General features: G+C 44.0%; 1 protein-coding gene across 4 annotated transcripts; it reads left to right on the top strand.

The window, feature by feature from the left end:
* Positions 1–866: 866 nt before the first annotated feature.
* Positions 867–15,294, top strand: FKTN (fukutin). 4 transcript variants are annotated; one of them, XM_035140667.2, is made up of 10 exons: positions 867–1,394; positions 3,285–3,488; positions 3,957–4,016; positions 5,144–5,347; positions 6,094–6,371; positions 7,521–7,653; positions 9,908–10,037; positions 10,488–10,621; positions 12,171–12,298; positions 13,072–15,294. In XM_035140667.2, the coding sequence occupies exons 2-10, from the start codon at positions 3,384–3,386 to the stop codon at positions 13,283–13,285; spliced, it is 1,386 nt and encodes a 461-aa protein (XP_034996558.2). In that variant the 5' UTR covers positions 867–1,394; positions 3,285–3,383; the 3' UTR covers positions 13,286–15,294. The 4 variants fall into 4 exon arrangements, with proteins under 4 accessions (XP_034996558.2, XP_060125024.1, XP_034996559.2 ...); XM_035140668.2 differs by lacking the exon at positions 867–1,394 and adding an exon at positions 1,418–3,050; XM_060269041.1 differs by lacking the exon at positions 3,957–4,016.
* The last annotated feature ends 2,104 nt before the right edge of the window (positions 15,295–17,398 follow it).

Genomic DNA, 17,398 nt, shown 5'->3' with positions numbered 1-17,398 from the left:
AGCAGTTAAAAAAACAAACAACTATTATGGCACAGCTTGTCAATAACTGTCGATTAGACTCTTCCATATTTTGTAGCCTAGGACGAAGCTGTCCTGCTTCACCTGAGTTTAGAACAGCTGCTAGGATTGCATGGTGTTGTGGGTTTTGTTTTTGCAAGTAATAGTTGTTACAAATAGCATTTCCAGTCCTTGCGCTGCAACCTCACCTGCTAAATTTAAACTCCCTGCCTATTGAAATACTGTAAAGTAGGCGCCTTTGCTGTGCTCCTTTCAGTGCCTGCGAAATTTTTTTGTCTACCGGTAGATGAGCCTACCTTAGAAAGTTTTAAGTCATTGTAATCTCTCTCAGTATTTTATCATTTGTATGCTTTTAAAGTAGGACTGTGGTCGCCCCCCCCCCCTGATGTTCTTTCATCTTTTAGTAAACCACTTTGAGGTGTGTGGGTTTGTTTTGTTTTTAAATCAAGCCCGTATACAAATTGTATGAAATGACAAAATAACGACTCAGAAGGTGGTGGACTCCCCTTCCTTGAAGGTTTTTTTTTTAAAGCGGAGGTTGGATGGCCACGTGCCAGGGATACTTTTAGTCGATTCCTGCATTGCAGGGGGTTGGACTAGAGAACCTCTGGGTCCCTTCCAACTCTTACCATTCTAGAGTCAGAATGAATGGGTGGATGAAGTGTAGCTGCCTCAATGTGAGTTTGTTTCCCGTTTTCAAACTGGCGCCTTCCACCGTGTTAAAAGAGCTGCAGGACTCCGCACAGCACGTGCAAAAAAACACGCATACCTCCTGAGTGCAAGATTAAATTTGCTAATATAGTTTATAATTATTAATTTTTAGTGTATCCAGTTGCCGGACACCTATGAAAAGCAACCAAATGGTCAGCCTGGTGTCGGCCTCCATCTACGTCGAGAGAGGCAACTCCTCCGGGGGTGAAGTCAAACCGAAGGGACCTCCCCCATCATGCTCCCAGCAGCCTCAGACACCTTGGGAGCTGCGGCTTGTTGGGAACAGCTGGGGACGCAGCATCTCCCACGCACGCGCACACTGGACGCCCTCCTTCGTATACGCGAGCTTTAATTCTCCCCCCAAGGGGGTCGGAGCCTCAAGTGAAGCGATGCAACACCTCCGGCTCCCCACCGATCAGTGCGGGGCACAACCCCCACCCTTTCCATCCCTCCCTGCAAACAGAGGCTCTTCAAACGGGAACCGGAAATGAGGTTTCAAGGGAAAAGTCAACCTGCGCGCCTTCGTCCCTTATAAACGGACTCCTCCTCTCGTCTTAACTCTATGTTCTCCTCGCGCCGCTCTGAGGCTGCCGGTGCCGTAAAGGGCAGCTTCGCTTTACGGCAGGAGCCCGTCGCTTGGCTCCTCCCTGCCTGGCGCCCGTCAGGTAAGGCTCAGGGCCGGGGAGGGAGGCAGTACCTATGAAGCGTGCTTTTTAGTGGGGCGGCTAAAAATAAAGTTAAACGGGGAGGTTTCTGCCCCGCGGATAGATGTTGAGAGGCGGAGGAGGAGGAGAGAAGTTGCAAGGTTGTGAGGGAACCGAGAGGGTCATCTAGCCCAACCCCTCTCACCGGGCAGCGTTCGAAACCCGCCAGGCGCATTTCGCCGCCTTGGACGCGCATGCCTTGCCTGGGGATCCTTGGATCTTGCCAGTTTCCACACACTTAACAACACATCCTGTTGAATTCTATCCACGATATTTTTATCTGCGCAATTGGAAACCCAAAAAAGTTGTGTTGGAAATATACGGCTTTCGAGCCGCCCGGCTCCAAAATGGCAACTAGGCATTGTGCCACCGTAACCCTGGTTTAAGGAGCCATTTGGCTGCTTAGCTTATTAATAATAATAATAATAATCATGCATTTATTATTTATACCCCGCCCATCTGACTGGGTTTCCGCAGCCACTCCAGGCGGCTTCCAACAGAATATTAGAAACACGATAAAACATTAAAAACTTCCCTAAACAGGGCTGCCTTCAGATGTCTTCTAAAAGTTATGCAGTTGTTTATTCCCCCCCCCTTTTTTTATCTCGTATTCTTATGTTGTGACATTGACAGATGAAGGGCAGTATTCAAAGTTAATAAAATAAAATAGTAATTTTATAATTCATACCTCGCCCATCTGGCCGGGTTTCCCCAGCCACTCTGGGCGGCACAGCACATGTAAAAACATGGTAAAACGTCAGACATTAAAAACTTCCTGATACAGGGCTCTCCTTCGGATGTCTTCTAAAAGTTGTGTAGTTCTTTATCTCCTTGACATCTGATGGGAGGGTGTTTCACAGGGCGGGCGCCACTACCGAGAAGGCCCTCTGCCTGGTTCCCTGTAGCCTCACTTCTCGCAGGGAGGGAACTGCCAGAAGGCCCTCGGAGCTGGACCTCATTGTCCGGGCTGAACGATGGGGGTGGAGAGTATATAACACTGCCCCCTGCAATGCAGGAATCCTTGGCTTGAACCCCCAACCCTGAGATGAAGAGCCTCGTGCATTAGCAAGTGAGCTATGTTAGGTAACTGTGGGTGTGTACAGTTAGGTTTTGTTTTGGAATGAGCGCGTTCACAGGAAAGAAGTGTACATGAGAAGCTGCTGGGAACTGTAGCTCTGTGAGGGGAAGCTACAGTTCCCAGCAACTTTAAGCAACAGTTCCTAGGATTCTTTGGAGGCAGTGGGAGAGAGGTGCGTTGAATGTGCTTTAAGCACCTGATGTGGGAGCCCATGAGAAGCTCCAAAAGAACAAACTTGGTTTATGATTGCTTTGTATCTTTGATAGTGTGTTGCAGGTAGGAATTACTCAATGTGACCCTACCACCAGCAAAACCACATTGATTTTTAGCAGAGACAGTAAGAATTTAAGGGGAGGGAGTGATTAAAGTAGACATGGCAATGGGATTTGGTGGAGAGGTTTCTCTCTCTCTGCTGTGCCCAATACCCTGATGAGGATGCAGATTCTCAGATTGATCACTGGATGAGTCAGGAGGGGAATATAACCCCCTGATTAGTGCTGTTCCCTGGAGGGATGCTGTCCTTCAAGCACCCGAAAAAGGTTAGCTCCTCCTTTTTCAAACACTTTTGGGACAAAGAGGGGAAAAATCTGAGAACCTGGCTGTGTTATGCTGCTAATTCACACAAGCACTTTGATGTTTCTCATTGTTAAGATGACTTGAAAGCAATTTGATCAAGCATGAATGTGCTTTGCACAAAACCATGATTCTCGTTTATATAAAACTGTTACAAACACTTCATTGAATTCAGGTTCCCCCCCTCCCCTTTTCCCCAGCTTTATTTTCCACTGGAGAGACGTTCGTAGGCTACTTGAAAAGATGAGAACAACGAAGCTCCTGCTTTCAACTGATAGTCCAGAGAGCCCTGAAGACTAATGCAGAGAATTAACAAGAACGTGGTTTTGGGCCTCCTTACTTTGACAAGCTCAGTCTTTCTCCTGTTCCAGTTGTACTATTATAAATACTATTTATCACCAAGGGTAAGAACTCTGGCAACTCACTTAAAAACAACAACACCACACAGCTACGTTCAGCAGAACGAATCCAAACAAGTGTTTATAGTGATTTGTTAAAATAAGATGGGAGACGTGAGATTGAGACTTTAGTCCTAAGTATTCTTGCTTGGTAGTAAATTCCAATGAAATCGATATGGCTTAAACAGGGTTAAAGTCAGATTTCATATGTTCCAGGTTATGGTCTGGGCATTTTCTGGTCAAGTGGAGTGAAGCTTTCTAGCTCAATTGCAGTTTGATTCCAGTGTAAATACGTCAGAAGGTTAGTCAACAGAGGAAGTGTGTACTCTTCGAGTTGAAAATAGATTAGTTCAAGTATAAAACAAAATGTAATATTATTGAAAAATATCACCAAAGCTTCACTTCTCACTTGTCTTGGTGGTATCAATAGGCCTTGACTTGCAAAGCCTCTTCTCTGTTGTTTGGTTTTGTTAGAATGGAGCTGTTTTCCCCAAAGTTAAAGGGAGCAAAACAGGACAAGACGGTAGTCGGTGGGTAAGTACTTTTGCTCTGAAAGTATTATTATTATTATTATTTTATTATTATTTATTGAATTTATATACCACCCCACGACAGGGACCCAGGTGGCGCTGTGGTTAAACCACTGAGCCTAGGGCTTGCTGATCAGAAGGTCGGCGGTTTGAATCCCTGTGACGGGGTGAGCTCCCGTTGCTTGGTCCCAGCTCCTGCCAACCTAGCAGTTCGAAAGCACGTCAAAATGCAAGTAGATAAATAGGAACCGCTACAGCGGGAAGGTAAACGGCGTTTCCATGTGCTGCTCTGGTTTGCCGGAAGCGGCTTTGTCATGCTGGCCACATGACCTGGAAGCTATACGCCGACTCCCTCGGCCAATAATGCGAGATGAGTGCGCAACCCCAGAGTCGGTCACGACTGGACCTAATGGTCAGGGGTCCCTTTACCTTTACCTTTTACCACCCCACACCCGGAGGTCTCAGGGCGGTTCACAAAAAAGGTCACAATATATGAAATAAAAATAACAATCCAATAACACCCCCCCTAAAAGAGCCACATTTTAAAGCGTATAGGATGTTGATGAGGTCAGCCAAAGGCCTGGTTAAAAAGGAACATTTTTGCCCAGCCCCTAAAGGTGTATAATGAAGGTGCCAGGCGAACGTCCCTGGGGAGAGCATTCCACAGACGGGGAGCCACTGCAGAGAAGGCCCATTCTCGTGTTGCCACCCTCTGGACCTCTCGAGGAGGCGGCACACGAAGGAGGGCCTCAGAAGATGATTTCAGGGTCTGGGTAGGTTCATATGGAAAGAGGCAGCCCTTGAGGTATTGCAGTCCTGAGCTATTTAAGGCTTTGTAGGTCAAAATCAGCACTTTGAATTGGGCCTGGAAACTATTTGGTAGCCAGTGCAGTTGGATCAGGATTGGTGTAATACGCCTGTAATACGAGCAGCGTGGCCGCTGAATTTTGCATTAGCTGAAGTTTCCGAACCATCTTCAGAGGCAGCCCTACGTATAACTTATAAGACGTATAAGATCCTTTTGCTGCTTTGATCAGCATGATGCCAGTTATTGTTACTTTATTGACATAGGGGTCTTCAGTAGCTTTTAAAAGATGTTTACCCCCCCCCCTTTCCTGTCTCTTTACACAGCACGTGGTTAAGAAATTCATTAGTTTGATGTCCAGTCACAACATGCCTGTGCATCTAATTGATCCATTGCTTCTGGGACTAATTGACACAGACTTGAAGCAGCTCAGGACCTCTCCTGATAGCAGCCACTCAGAATGCAGGTACCTCTGTGCTCCTCGGGACTTCACCACCTTTGGTGTACCGGACAAAGCCTGGAAACTTGAGGTAAATTTGTCTCTTCTTTATTTACCTACCTATGCCAAACTTTTCAACTGTTAGATCGAGTTAGCATAGAGATAAAATAGCAATGCATTTATGGTGCATGTCTCAGGAATTTTTGAGAAGGCGGGAGTCACACGGCGAGTGACTTACCACAATGCAAATGTTGCTTAGAAGGTACCTCACAACAGCAACAGATCTCTTGGAGTGTGTCTCTCTGTGGTTCGTTTTTGAAGGTTGTGGTTTTTTGTTTTGGCCTTCATATCTTAATGGATAGTATGGTTACTCAGGAGGAAAACTGCAGAAAAGTACCAAAGAGGTTTTTAATACAATTCATACACTTAAAGAAGTGTATGAAAATAAATGGTAAGTGGTATTCAGAGAACTGTGTGAAGCCAAGTAAGTTGGTTATGTCTATTTATTAGAACTAAAAAGGAGATTGTAAGAATAATTGCATTCCCATAGAGAGGGGTTTCTGTTTCATTTTGAAACAGAAGAGCAAGTGCTTTGCAAAGCAGGACACACACTCTCTCTCTCTTTACAGGTAGGTAGCCGTGTTGGTCTGAGTCGAAGCAAAATAAAAAAAATTCCTTCAGTAGCACCTTAAAGACCAACTAAGTTTATATTTTGGTATACCAAAATATAAACTTAGTTGGTCTTTAAGGTGCTACTCTCTCACTCTCTCTCTCTCTGTGTGTGTGTGTGTTTGTTTGTTTAATGTACTGAGCCAAAATTCAGCATGTCAATTTCAGGTGGGCCTGTTTCGAGCTGCTGAGAGAGTGGGTTTCCAGTGGCTAAAGCTTCAGAGCAAAGACCCACGTCTAGAAGGGATGGACGACCTCTCTGGGACGGAGATTCCCTTACACTACATTTTCAGACTGGCAGCGCATGCCATCCATCTGGTGGTCTTTTATGAGAGGAGCGGGAACTACCTCTGGCACGGACAGCTGCGGCTGAAGCGACACATGGACCGGAAGTTTGTACCTTTTTGGAAGTTGCCATTTGGCCGCTACCCGGGAGCCTACAACAAGTAAGAAATGGCAATGTTTTTGGTTTCTATTTGATGCACAAGTTTTTCATGCAAAGCACACAGCTGTCTGGCTTGCCTTGTATCCTTGCTGAACGACGAATGAAATCCGATGTGCAGGGTTTCTGAAGTCAGTGAGGCTACAGCAATGGAGAAAAAAGTTTTACATTATTCTTCTCTATTCTTCTCCCACCCTGATGCATGATACTAGAACAGGGAATCGTGAAGTGATGATGTTGGGCTATAAAATCAGGACAGACCAAATAATTACATCTTAAACTTGGGAAATCCTTTACCACCAGGATATGGTTGCCACTGCGCTCTGAGGCTTCAAAATGAAGTGGATTCATTCATCCATACAGATTCAGTCATACAAATTCATATGAATTCATTCATGCGGATGAACGAAGGGTGGGGTGTACTAATGGCTATTGGCTTTGATAGCTTAACTTCCAGGTGCAGAGGGAAGTCTTCCTCTTGAGCAGGCACCCCCAAACTCGGCCCTCCAACTGTTTTGGGACTACAACTCCCATCATCCCTAGCCAACAGGACCAGTGGTCAGGGATGATGGGAATTGTAGTCCCAAAACAGCTGGAGGGCCGAGTTTGGGGGTGCCTGCTCTTGAGGATGGGTGCTGGGGCCAAACAGAAGAAATAGCTGGGAAATAAACAGCTTGTTGCTCATCATGTTGCAACACATCCTTAAATGCAAGTAGCTGAAAGTAAGTATGGTCCCCCAAGGGGGAAAAGGCACTCGGATAAACCTTTCATTAGGCAAGTAATGTACCTCTGCCCTTGTATCCGATGGGTTGTTTCTAGTATGGCAGAGTCCCTGATCCATTTGCCAAAAGGGATTCAGCCGGATGAGAGCATGGTGCTGTTTTAATTTCTCCATTCTGCCTTTCATCCCATCGTAGGCATTTGCTTCTTGTAGGTGCAGATGGGCTGAACAGCTTCAGAACACCTTGTTTGGTCCAAATGGGATGAGTTATTTTGGAGTAGTTGGGTGAAAATAGATAATTTGCGGCCTTTGCATATGAAGCGATTACATCTGCTCCTGCTCCTTTTGTTTCGTTTCACCTTCTGGACATGAAAGTTGCTCTTGTTTAGATTTCTTGCCAGGTTGATATAACTCTTTTCTCCTTTGTAACAGGCTAGAACTAATAAGTGTTTCCATTGATGGGTTGAAAGTCCAGATTCCAAAAGAGCCATCTCAGTTCCTTGAGGAAAGGTCCCACTCTAGGTTTATTGAATGTAGATACAGAGAAGCTCGATCTTTCTTCCAGGTTAGTGGTTATCAAGTAGCATTTCTTCCAAATATTTCCAGTGCTGCTTGCCTAGTTTCCCCCACCAACCCAGTGTTAAAATGGTGGTTGTTGTCGGAGTTAACATGCTTAAATGGGAATGCTAGTACATCTACATCAGGGTTTCCCAAACTTGGGTTGCCTGCTGTTTTTGGACTACAGTTCCCATCATCCCTGATCATTGGTCCTGCTAGAGAGGGATGATGGGAGTTGTAGTCCAAATAAACAGATGGAGGATCCAAGTTTGGGAAAGCCACTTCCGCATCTTATTTCCGGGGAGGCAGGGACATTGCCACACAAACACTGATCTGGACTGTGTGGATGGATGCCTTTGTTCCCAGACTGTAGAATCATATGAAAATATCTTCCTGCAGACTTGCACACCCTATGACCCACCAAGCCTCATGCTGCCTATGAACCAAATGCAGTAGCCTACTAAACGGCTTGCCTCTGATTGTGAAAATAAGAGGAGAGAGTTGTAGTCAAGCAGACAGTGAGCTGTTTCGGTGTATGGCTGGATTGTGATTTGTGCAATCCTGATTTAACTCCTCCTGCCTTGCTGATTTATATATGCTATGCGGATCCTACAGAGATAAGATGTGATGGCACTGTGGTCTAAACCACTGAGCCTCTTAGGCTTGCTGATCAGAGAAGGTTGGCAGTTCGAATCCCCACGATTGCTTCCATTGCTCTATCCCAGCTCTTGCCAAGCTAGCAGTTCGACAGCATACCAGTGCAAGTAGATAAATAGGTACCGCTGCGACGGGAAGGTAAACAGCATTTCTGTGTGCTCTGGTTTCCGTCACTTCTATGCCAGAAGCGGTTTAGTCATGCTGGCCACATGACCTGGAAAGCTGTCTGTGGACAAACGCCGGCTCCCTCGGCCTGAAAGCAGAGATGAGCGCCATACCCCATAGCCGCCTTTGACTCGACTTAACCGTCCAGGGGTCCTTTACTTTTTATTGTAAGCAATGGTGGTGAAGCTGGCTTCTGATCTCTTAAGTGGCTCTATTTAAATAATTATTTACTCATATGTATTACAAGGTAGATAAATAGGTACCGCTCCAAGCGGGAAGGTAAACAGTGTTTCCATGTGCTACTCTGGTTCGCCAGAAACAGCTTTGTCATGCTGGCCACATGACCTGGAAGCTGTATGCCGGCTCCCTCGGCCAATAACGCAAGATGAGCGCCGCAACCCCAGAGTCGGTCACGACTGGACCTAATGGTCAGGGGTCCCTTTACCTTTATTACAAGATCCAATGAACTACAGTTGGAAACATTGTTTGCTGTAAAGTGTGGAAGAGTGCTGTTCATGAATCACAAGTCAAAGCTCCCCTTGGTACATAGAAGTATCTGCATGGTTCTTTGCTTCTTGACCCCAGAGTCCTGTTTCAGATTTACAGTAAATGTAAATGGAAATACCTTGAAACCTATGAACCCTTTTAGCCATCCAGTCCACTGGTAGCTCAATATTATAGTCCCAAAGCCAGCCCACAATACAATACTGATAAATAACACTTGGTGGCGCCAAAGAATGAAAATCCAGTGCATGGAAACAAAGGTGAATCTCTCTTATATAGGAAAGCAGGAAAATAATAGTATCTTCTGTGCCACAGCAGTAGATATTAGCATAGAAAAAAAATCTGTATTAAAAATGGTTATTTACCTGGGTTTGAACATATCATTAAAGATTGTTCATTAAAGTTAATTAAAGATTGATTTCATAAAATGTATATACTACTTGATTGTACAGTGGTACCTCGACTTACGAACGACTTGACAACCGAATTTTTCGACTTACGAATGGGGCAAATGGCCGCATGATTACGAATTTCTTGACATCCGAACGGAAACCGCGGCGGTTTTAGATAGGATTTTTTCGACTTACGAATTTTTAGATGGGGTTGCTTCGACTTACGAATTTTCCCGTTTCCAATGCATTCCTATGGGAAATCGCATTTCCAATGGTGCTTTTCGACTTATGAATTTTTCGACCTACGAAGGTGCCTTCGGAACGGATTAAATTCGTAAGTCGAGGCACCACTGTAAAAGACTTCAAAGTGATATACAAAAAGATAAAACAAGGAAAATCAAGGAAAATGACAACCCTACTTTAAAACATAACAAAAGTTAAAACAGTGAAACAGCAGAAAAACGTAGTTTGGTGGGAGCTGTAAACACTTGACTGTATGAAAATAATACAAGAGTCATTTACAATTTCCCTTTTATTTTTTAGCTGTACCCTGATGATGTATCTCTGGATGCCGTTGAATTCAGAAGGAAAGCCAAGGCCCTGCTGCATCTTGCTTCTCTGACATTAAACAGTTTAGGAGTGAGATTCTGGCTGAGCAGTGGAACTTGCCTGGGTAAGGAGCTTGTGGTCACGTTTGGTCGCTAAGATTGAGAACTGAATGCATTCAATTACTCAGGGGTGTCTTAACAGGTGCTGCAAAACCCACAAACGTGCAGAGACACATTTTCATATTCCAAAACTGAAATATGAACCCAAACAGCTTGAAACACGTATGGTTAAATGGCTCAAGACTTAAAACACCCCAGTACTCGCTGAAACTTTGGGATGTCCCTGGAAAGAAGGTCATCAGTCTTCTTTATGTAATGATGGGAGAGAATTAGGCACTGCCACCCTTAACTTGCTTCACACCCTAACCCCACTTCGCCACCATATCCTTAACGGCCTTTGCCAACCCCTCCTCTGCAAGTCCCCAGCAAACTAGTAGGCTGGTCGATTTTGTGGGCTTGGGTCTGTGCTGTTCCAGCTTTCTGCCATGAAGCTCACTGAACTGTTGTGTTTTCAGGTTGGTACAGGCAGTGCAATATTATTCCTTACAGTAAAGATGTGGACTTGGGGATTTTCATTCAAGACTACCAGCCAGATATAATTCCAGCATTTCAGAAGGCAGGATTGCCGCTAAAGCACAAGTTTGGCAAGGTTGGTGGATAACACACCTGACTTGGGCACTTTGCCCTGTTTGTAACCCCTCCTTTCTAGGGTCTGCAATGCCAGGCTCTAACAGGAAGAAAATATTGTGTGTTGGAAGAACTACCGTGGAGTAGTGGGTGCTGGCCTGGGGAGATTTGGGTTCAGATCTCTTCACAGTCATGGAGGTTGCCAGGGACCCAGGGTCCCAGTCGCTATCACTCTTAGTCAGCCTGCCTCGCAGGATTGTTGTAAGGACAAAATGGGTGGGAGGATAGAACCATGTATCAACAGCCTTGTTTATTTGTATGCTGCCTTTCCATGTTCGAACTGGCTTATAGGCTTATAGGGCTGGGCAATTTCTGGTTTTCAATCTCGTGATATATCAGCAACTAAACATTGCGGTATACCGAAATATCACAATGTCTGAAATAAAGATGGAGCTATGTAGAGGCATTGACTGGCTTCACGTTTTCCCCCACATTGTGATTTTTGCATAGAGCACGCACACACACACACACACACACACACACACACACACACACACACCCTGATTCACAATATATTGCCAGGTCAAAAATTATGGAACCAATATCACGATATGGACTTCAAACTGGTTTGGGGCGATATATCACAGCTTACCACACCAAAAGATTTACTTAGTTGCAAAAGCAGCCATAAGCCATACATGAAACCAAGCATGCAATAAAAGCAAGCAGTCCTTACATAAGTCATGATAAAGTCCAGCAATAAAGATGCAAAACATTCATACCAGTAACAGCAAAAAGTGAAGGCTCTCCGAAATTAAAACTTGACCTTTGCAGAAACCCCTAAAGGACACCCCACCCCACAGACCTCTAGGCATCCTGAGCATCAGGCCCAGCAAAGATGTATGCCGTCTAAAGCTTCTTGGAGGAAAGGCTGGATATATAAATAGTCTTCTCATACAGTATACCTGATAACCATAAATAAGTGTTTATTTGTATATGGATAAGGTAGTTTCAAACAGGCCATTAAATCCTGGTGTGACTAAAGAGCCAGACTGTTAGGAACAGTCTTGGTTTTCTTTACAAAGCCCTGTTACAGGTTATGATTTTTTTTAATGCATGCTTAAACTATCTCCTATTATTTTGAAGAAGCGCCAGCTCTCAGTCTGGAGCGATTGTCCCAAGTGGCCTCTTGTTTCCTGCCAGAACATACCCTTTTCTGCCGTGGCTGCTAGTCCCCTAACCCCTAGGGTGCCATATACTGCAAGCGCCACTTGGGTAGGCAATGTTTTCAACAGGAAACTTGGTGCAGGACCCCCAATCCAGATTGGGAGCATGGTGCAGATTGGGGTCTTCACAGCAGCTGCTGCTTTATTTTAAGCATGCTTTCGTAACAGAAAAAAATAAATAAACAAAACCCAGACATGGATAATGTATCGTGTCATTTAGGCCTAAAAATCACTGCGCAAATACCTGGCATGTGTCCCTCTTGTGTGTTTGCAATGTTTGACTTTGCAGCCTCTTTTAATATTATCTGTGTCATATAAAGTGCTTATTTTCTGTCTGCCTTACAGGTTGAAGACAGCTTGGAGCTCTCCTTTCAAGGAGAGGAGGAAGTAAAGCTTGATCTTTTTTTCTTCTATGAAGAGGATGACCACATGTGGAATGGCGGAACTCAGGCCAAATCGGGCAAGAAATTCAAGTATGAGTCAGACTTGGTGTCTGTGGGGGAAGGAAATAGAGCTTGACGAACTGCAGCACGAGATATTCTTAGCAATTAGTGTAGTGCAGCCTAATTCTACCACCAATATAAAAACGATAAACCATGAGGGAATTGCAGACCACTTTTTCACACCACCAGTGGCTTTCAAACCACTTTTTGGAGAAAACGGGGGTGTGGTTCTAGGGGACCTGTTCAGCATTCATCTCAATTTGTTTGCAGGGAGAATGGACAGTGTTGGCTATTTAATGAGCATTTCATTCTGATTGGTTTGCAGTGAGGTTAGACAAGCGTTTTCCCACGTTTTCCAGTGAGTTTTCCCATTGCAAACATTCAAGAATTTTGGGGAAGCGTGGACCCTCCTGGTCAACTATAATTGTGCAACCCACATTTGCCAGTACAGTTGTATGTTGGAAGTTGAACAGAATCCGTTCCGGAAATCTGTTCGACTTCCAAAACATTCGAAAACCAAAGGGTGGCTTCTGATTGGCTGCAAGAAGCAGAAGTAAGCTGTTCGAAAACCAAGGTACGACTGTATAAGTCATGCAAAGGTGTTTAGTATGTAGTTGTAGACGCCATTTTAGCCCAAATTCTGCAATATGCAATCTGGATGCAGACACTTTTACTCAATCCCAGAATTCTTACAACATTAACTGTATGCAGATTCTACGAAGTCATGCCACATTTCACTGATTGGATTACAAAGCCCCTTTCCTTCATCATGTTGATCTTCCTGTTCTTTTTCTGTGACACAGGTATCTGTTTCCCAAATTTACACTGTGTTGGACCGAGTTCGTAGAACTCAAGGTCCGTGTGCCGTGTGAAACACTCCAATACATCGAAGCCAACTACGGTAAAGAATGGAAAATACCTGTGAAGACGTGGGACTGGAAAAACTCTCCACCCAACGTCCAGCCCAATGGGATCTGGCCTATCAACGAATGGGAAGAAGTCATTCAACTCTACTGACCAATCTAAAACACTGACATGTATTTATGTGGCCCACAAGGTGGCGTCGATGGTGAAATGCTTCAGCCATTTCCGAAGGAGACGCTGTAAAAGATGTATTCACTGTTCAGTTGGTCAACGCACAAGCAAATTGGTGTCTTGCTTCAGGGACTTTTAATAGTGTGTTATTGGCCTTTAACCACAGTTCAAGAATTTCCTGCCATGTCCCTATCGTTAGGAGATAACTGGGGGGGGGGGGCATAGTACAAAAAAAAAATAAAAAAAAAATTGTAACATCCCTTATTATGGGCAGCAGTTCAAAGAGATCAGGACAAAGTGAAATACTGTATCTCCGAAGAAGTTCTTGTAGTATATTTTATTTGTACGTGGCTCACTGTGGCCTGAAGTCTGTTTTACATTGTTTGGAGCTCTGTTATACAAAGCACAATAATGTAGACATTTCTATTTGTGGACAGAGAATGTTAATTTTTTTAAAAAACAAGCAAACTATTGTTTATCTTGTGTAGATAAGAAGAAGAAGAAAAGAGTACTAATGCATGTCCCCTCACAAAAACAAATAGTATTTAAATGATCCACGTACAATATTGTCTTTTAACTTATTGATGAAGTTGTTTGCTGTTTTGTACAATGTATGATGATGCTCATGTCGGTGGCTCCTGTCAAGGAAAAGTTGGTTGTTCTGTCTGTCCTATTGAAATCAATGTGACAAATTAGTATTATGCAACTTTTCTGGATTCGGGACGAAGATTTTAATGTACTTGTCATGCAGAGGTACGCTTTTAACCTAGATTTCAGGATGTTACTCACTACAAAATAATCTGAAGGAGGCTTTAAAAATTAATACGTACATTCTGAACTTTTTAAATAAACTAATGAAAAGAGACGTAGGAAAATGTCACATTTATTCAGAATATGGAAGATCAAGATCTATGCCTTTGGCGCATACCAATGACAAACTTGGTCGGTCTCTAAGGTGCTACTGGAAGGATTTTTTATTTTATTTTGGCAAATATAATGCTAAGTAAGATCAGGCTTCCTTTACCAACTTGCCTTTTCAGCTATTGGTGCCAATGCAGCTGCAATGCTTCATTTCTATTTTTAAAATTTAGTGTGTTTCACAACAAGATACAGATTTTTGTTTCTAAGAACCAGCCAAGGCACAGTACAGAAATCTTGCTTTTTCTCACCTCCGTTTGATTGCCAGGTAAAATGAGCTTAGTTAATTTACTTGGCTGAGGGTTTTTGAGCCCATTATGGAATGAATGAATTAGGCTAGTCGTTTGTAGAGTAAATCCATGTGGGGAAATAAATTTCTGGAGGAACTTGAATAGTAGAAGAAATTATTATTGCTGGTCAATTTTGAATTATTAATTTAACCTTGGAAATTGCCGAATGAACTGTATTTAACTGACTGGTTTAAATCAAGAATCAAAAATGGATATATTTTGATGATTGAATGAGGACTGCCATGCTGTTAATTAAACGACTGAATTTTGATGAGTATTTGGATGTATGGACTGAGACACTAGAAGAGAGACAAGGCATGCATGTGTTTCTCCGCTAATGCTAGAAGCCTCTGAGCTGAGATGGGAGAATTGGAGTGTTTGGTCTTAGAGAACGGCATTGCTACAGAATCAAAGAATTGTAGAGTTGGAAGGCTCCCCAAGGATCATCTCGTCCAATCCCCTGCAGTGAAGAAACCTCAGCTAAAGCACCCAGGACGGATGGCCATCCAACCTCTGCTTAAAAACCTCCAAGGGATGAGAGTCCACCACCTCCCAAGGAAGACCATTCCACTCTTGAACAGCTCTTACTGTCAGAAAGTTCTTCCTGATGTTTAGTTGGAATCTCTTTCCTTGTAACTTGAAGCCATTGGTTCAAGTCCTCCCCTCCAGAGCAGAAGAAAACAAGCTTGGAGCTCAGTGTCTCCCAGACTTGAAATAATAGCCTGCCAACATGGTTTCTTTTACATATTTGAAGGCCTCCTCTGTTTTGGTTGGCAGTCAAATGATGCTAATTATGTACACAAAGTATCAAATGTGGTGACAATAATAATAGTACAACAAAACAAAACAACAACGCCACAAACTGGCTAGTCAATATAAAACCAAGCTGTGCCTGTGAATATCTCCTTTATCCTGAGTAAACTGTTTTGTATGATTGGCTCTTTGGACTGTTGAAGCATGTAGCAAAACCTGTAATATAGCCGGAAAACAGGTCTTCTTTCGCCCACCTGTGTTATTCCCATCAGGGTGGTGGTTTTGATTTGCCTTCCCGTGATTGATCCATGCACACGGCTTTGTTTTTCCAACTCAAGACCCATTGAAGAACATTCCATTGAGTTCATCTTTGATAAGCGGCTTTGAACATTTTTCATATTCTCCTTTGAGCTACCCTCACCATTGTGGCAACACGGGGTTGCCATTCCATGTTTGGACTCACGCCACTTGTACTTTCATCCATTCCATGTTCACAGTATTTTTAGGTCTTGATTTGCACATGGCACCTTAATATGATTGTTGTTTGAATGGTTACTAGCCTATCTCTATTCTAGCTATTATTCCAGTAAATTTGGTTTTATATTGACTAGCCAGTTTATGGTGTTGTTGTTTTGCTTTGTAGTCAAATGATGCTGACGGGTGAGGATTCACCAGTGGTATCATGGCTCACTCCCTGGAGCCAAGCGTGTTCAGCTTTGGTAGTATATTTGTGAGGATAATTCAGCAATTATGCTGAAATTCAGGGGGGATTTAAAACCAGAAAATACTCGAATGCAGCGTTGTGGCAGCTATGCAATCTGGAACCTTAGGAACAACAACAACAACAAAGACAACAACAGTTTATTTATACCCCACCCATCTCGCTGGGTTTCCGCAGCCACTTTGGGCGACTACCAACAAAAGATTAAAAATACATTAAAACATCAGTCATACAAAACTTCCCTATACAGGACTGCCTTCAGATGTCTTCTAAATGTCAGATAATTGTTTATTTCCTCAACATCTGATGGGAGGGTGTTCCACAGGGAGGGCGCCACTACCGAGAAGGCCCTCTGCCTGGTTCCCTGTAGCTTTGCTTCTCGCAGTGAGGGAACTGCCAGAAGGCCCTTGGAGCTGAACCTCAGTGTCCAGGCTGAACGATGGAGGTGGAGACCCTCCTTCAGGTCTACTGGACCGAGGCCGTTTAGGGCTTTAAAGGTCAGCACCAACAGTTTGAATTATGCTTGGAAACGTACCGGGAGCCAATGTAGGTCTTTCAAGACTGGCAGTCACCAGTCTAGCTGCCGCATTCTGGATTAGTTGTAGTTTCCGGGTCACCTTCAACTGAGGAACTGAGCAAATGATCTCAACACTGGAGAAAAATGTAAGAGCACCTCAAAACCCGGGCAGTTTGCTTTGTGCCATTTCTTCTGTTGCGCCACACCTGTACTGGGAGAAACTAGCACAGGTAAGGGAATACGTCCTTGCATAATTTGAAAACGTTTCATTCTGAATGCTAAATATTTGAGAGCAATGCCATGCAAATACGTGAAGAAACCAGATATCCTGGCTTCGGTTTTCATCAGTATTCTCAGTATCTACTATAGATGTGCACATGTTTTGCTTACAGCTGATATCTGCAGACAAGGCTTTCTTGCTAGGAATTTCAAAATGGTGCTCCGGGGAGGAGAGAGAGGTTATGCAAAACACTCATTTGTCATGAGACAGCAGATGCTTTAGACAGGCTGGCTATAAATGCAAATCTGAGTCCAGGATCTAAATATATGGCACTGCTGGGGTTTTCCAGTGTCCCGTTAAAAATACTTTTGCCCTCTGTAAAGACCAAGCAAATGGACTGAAAGGAGGGAGGATCCAGGAGCAGTTAATTTAGGGCATGGCTACACGTACTAATGTCACCCGTGCACCAAAATCATTCCCCTTCTGCCCTTAGAAGTCTGTACAAATGCTTCCCCCGCCCCATGTTGTGATGCCCTAAATGGCCTCCGCCCAGTATACCTGAAGGAGCATCTCCACCCCCATCGTTCAGCCTGGACACTCAGGTCCAGCTCCGAGGGCCTTCTGGCGGTTCCCTCACTGCGAGAAGTGAGGTTACAGGGAACCAAACAGAGGGCCT

Source organism: Zootoca vivipara, chromosome 16 (assembly GCF_963506605.1).
Source record: "Zootoca vivipara chromosome 16, rZooViv1.1, whole genome shotgun sequence".
NCBI classification, from domain to species: domain Eukaryota; kingdom Metazoa; phylum Chordata; class Lepidosauria; order Squamata; family Lacertidae; genus Zootoca; species Zootoca vivipara.
Note: the sequence above shows the minus strand (reverse complement) of the source record. Positions and strands in the feature narration are given on the sequence as shown.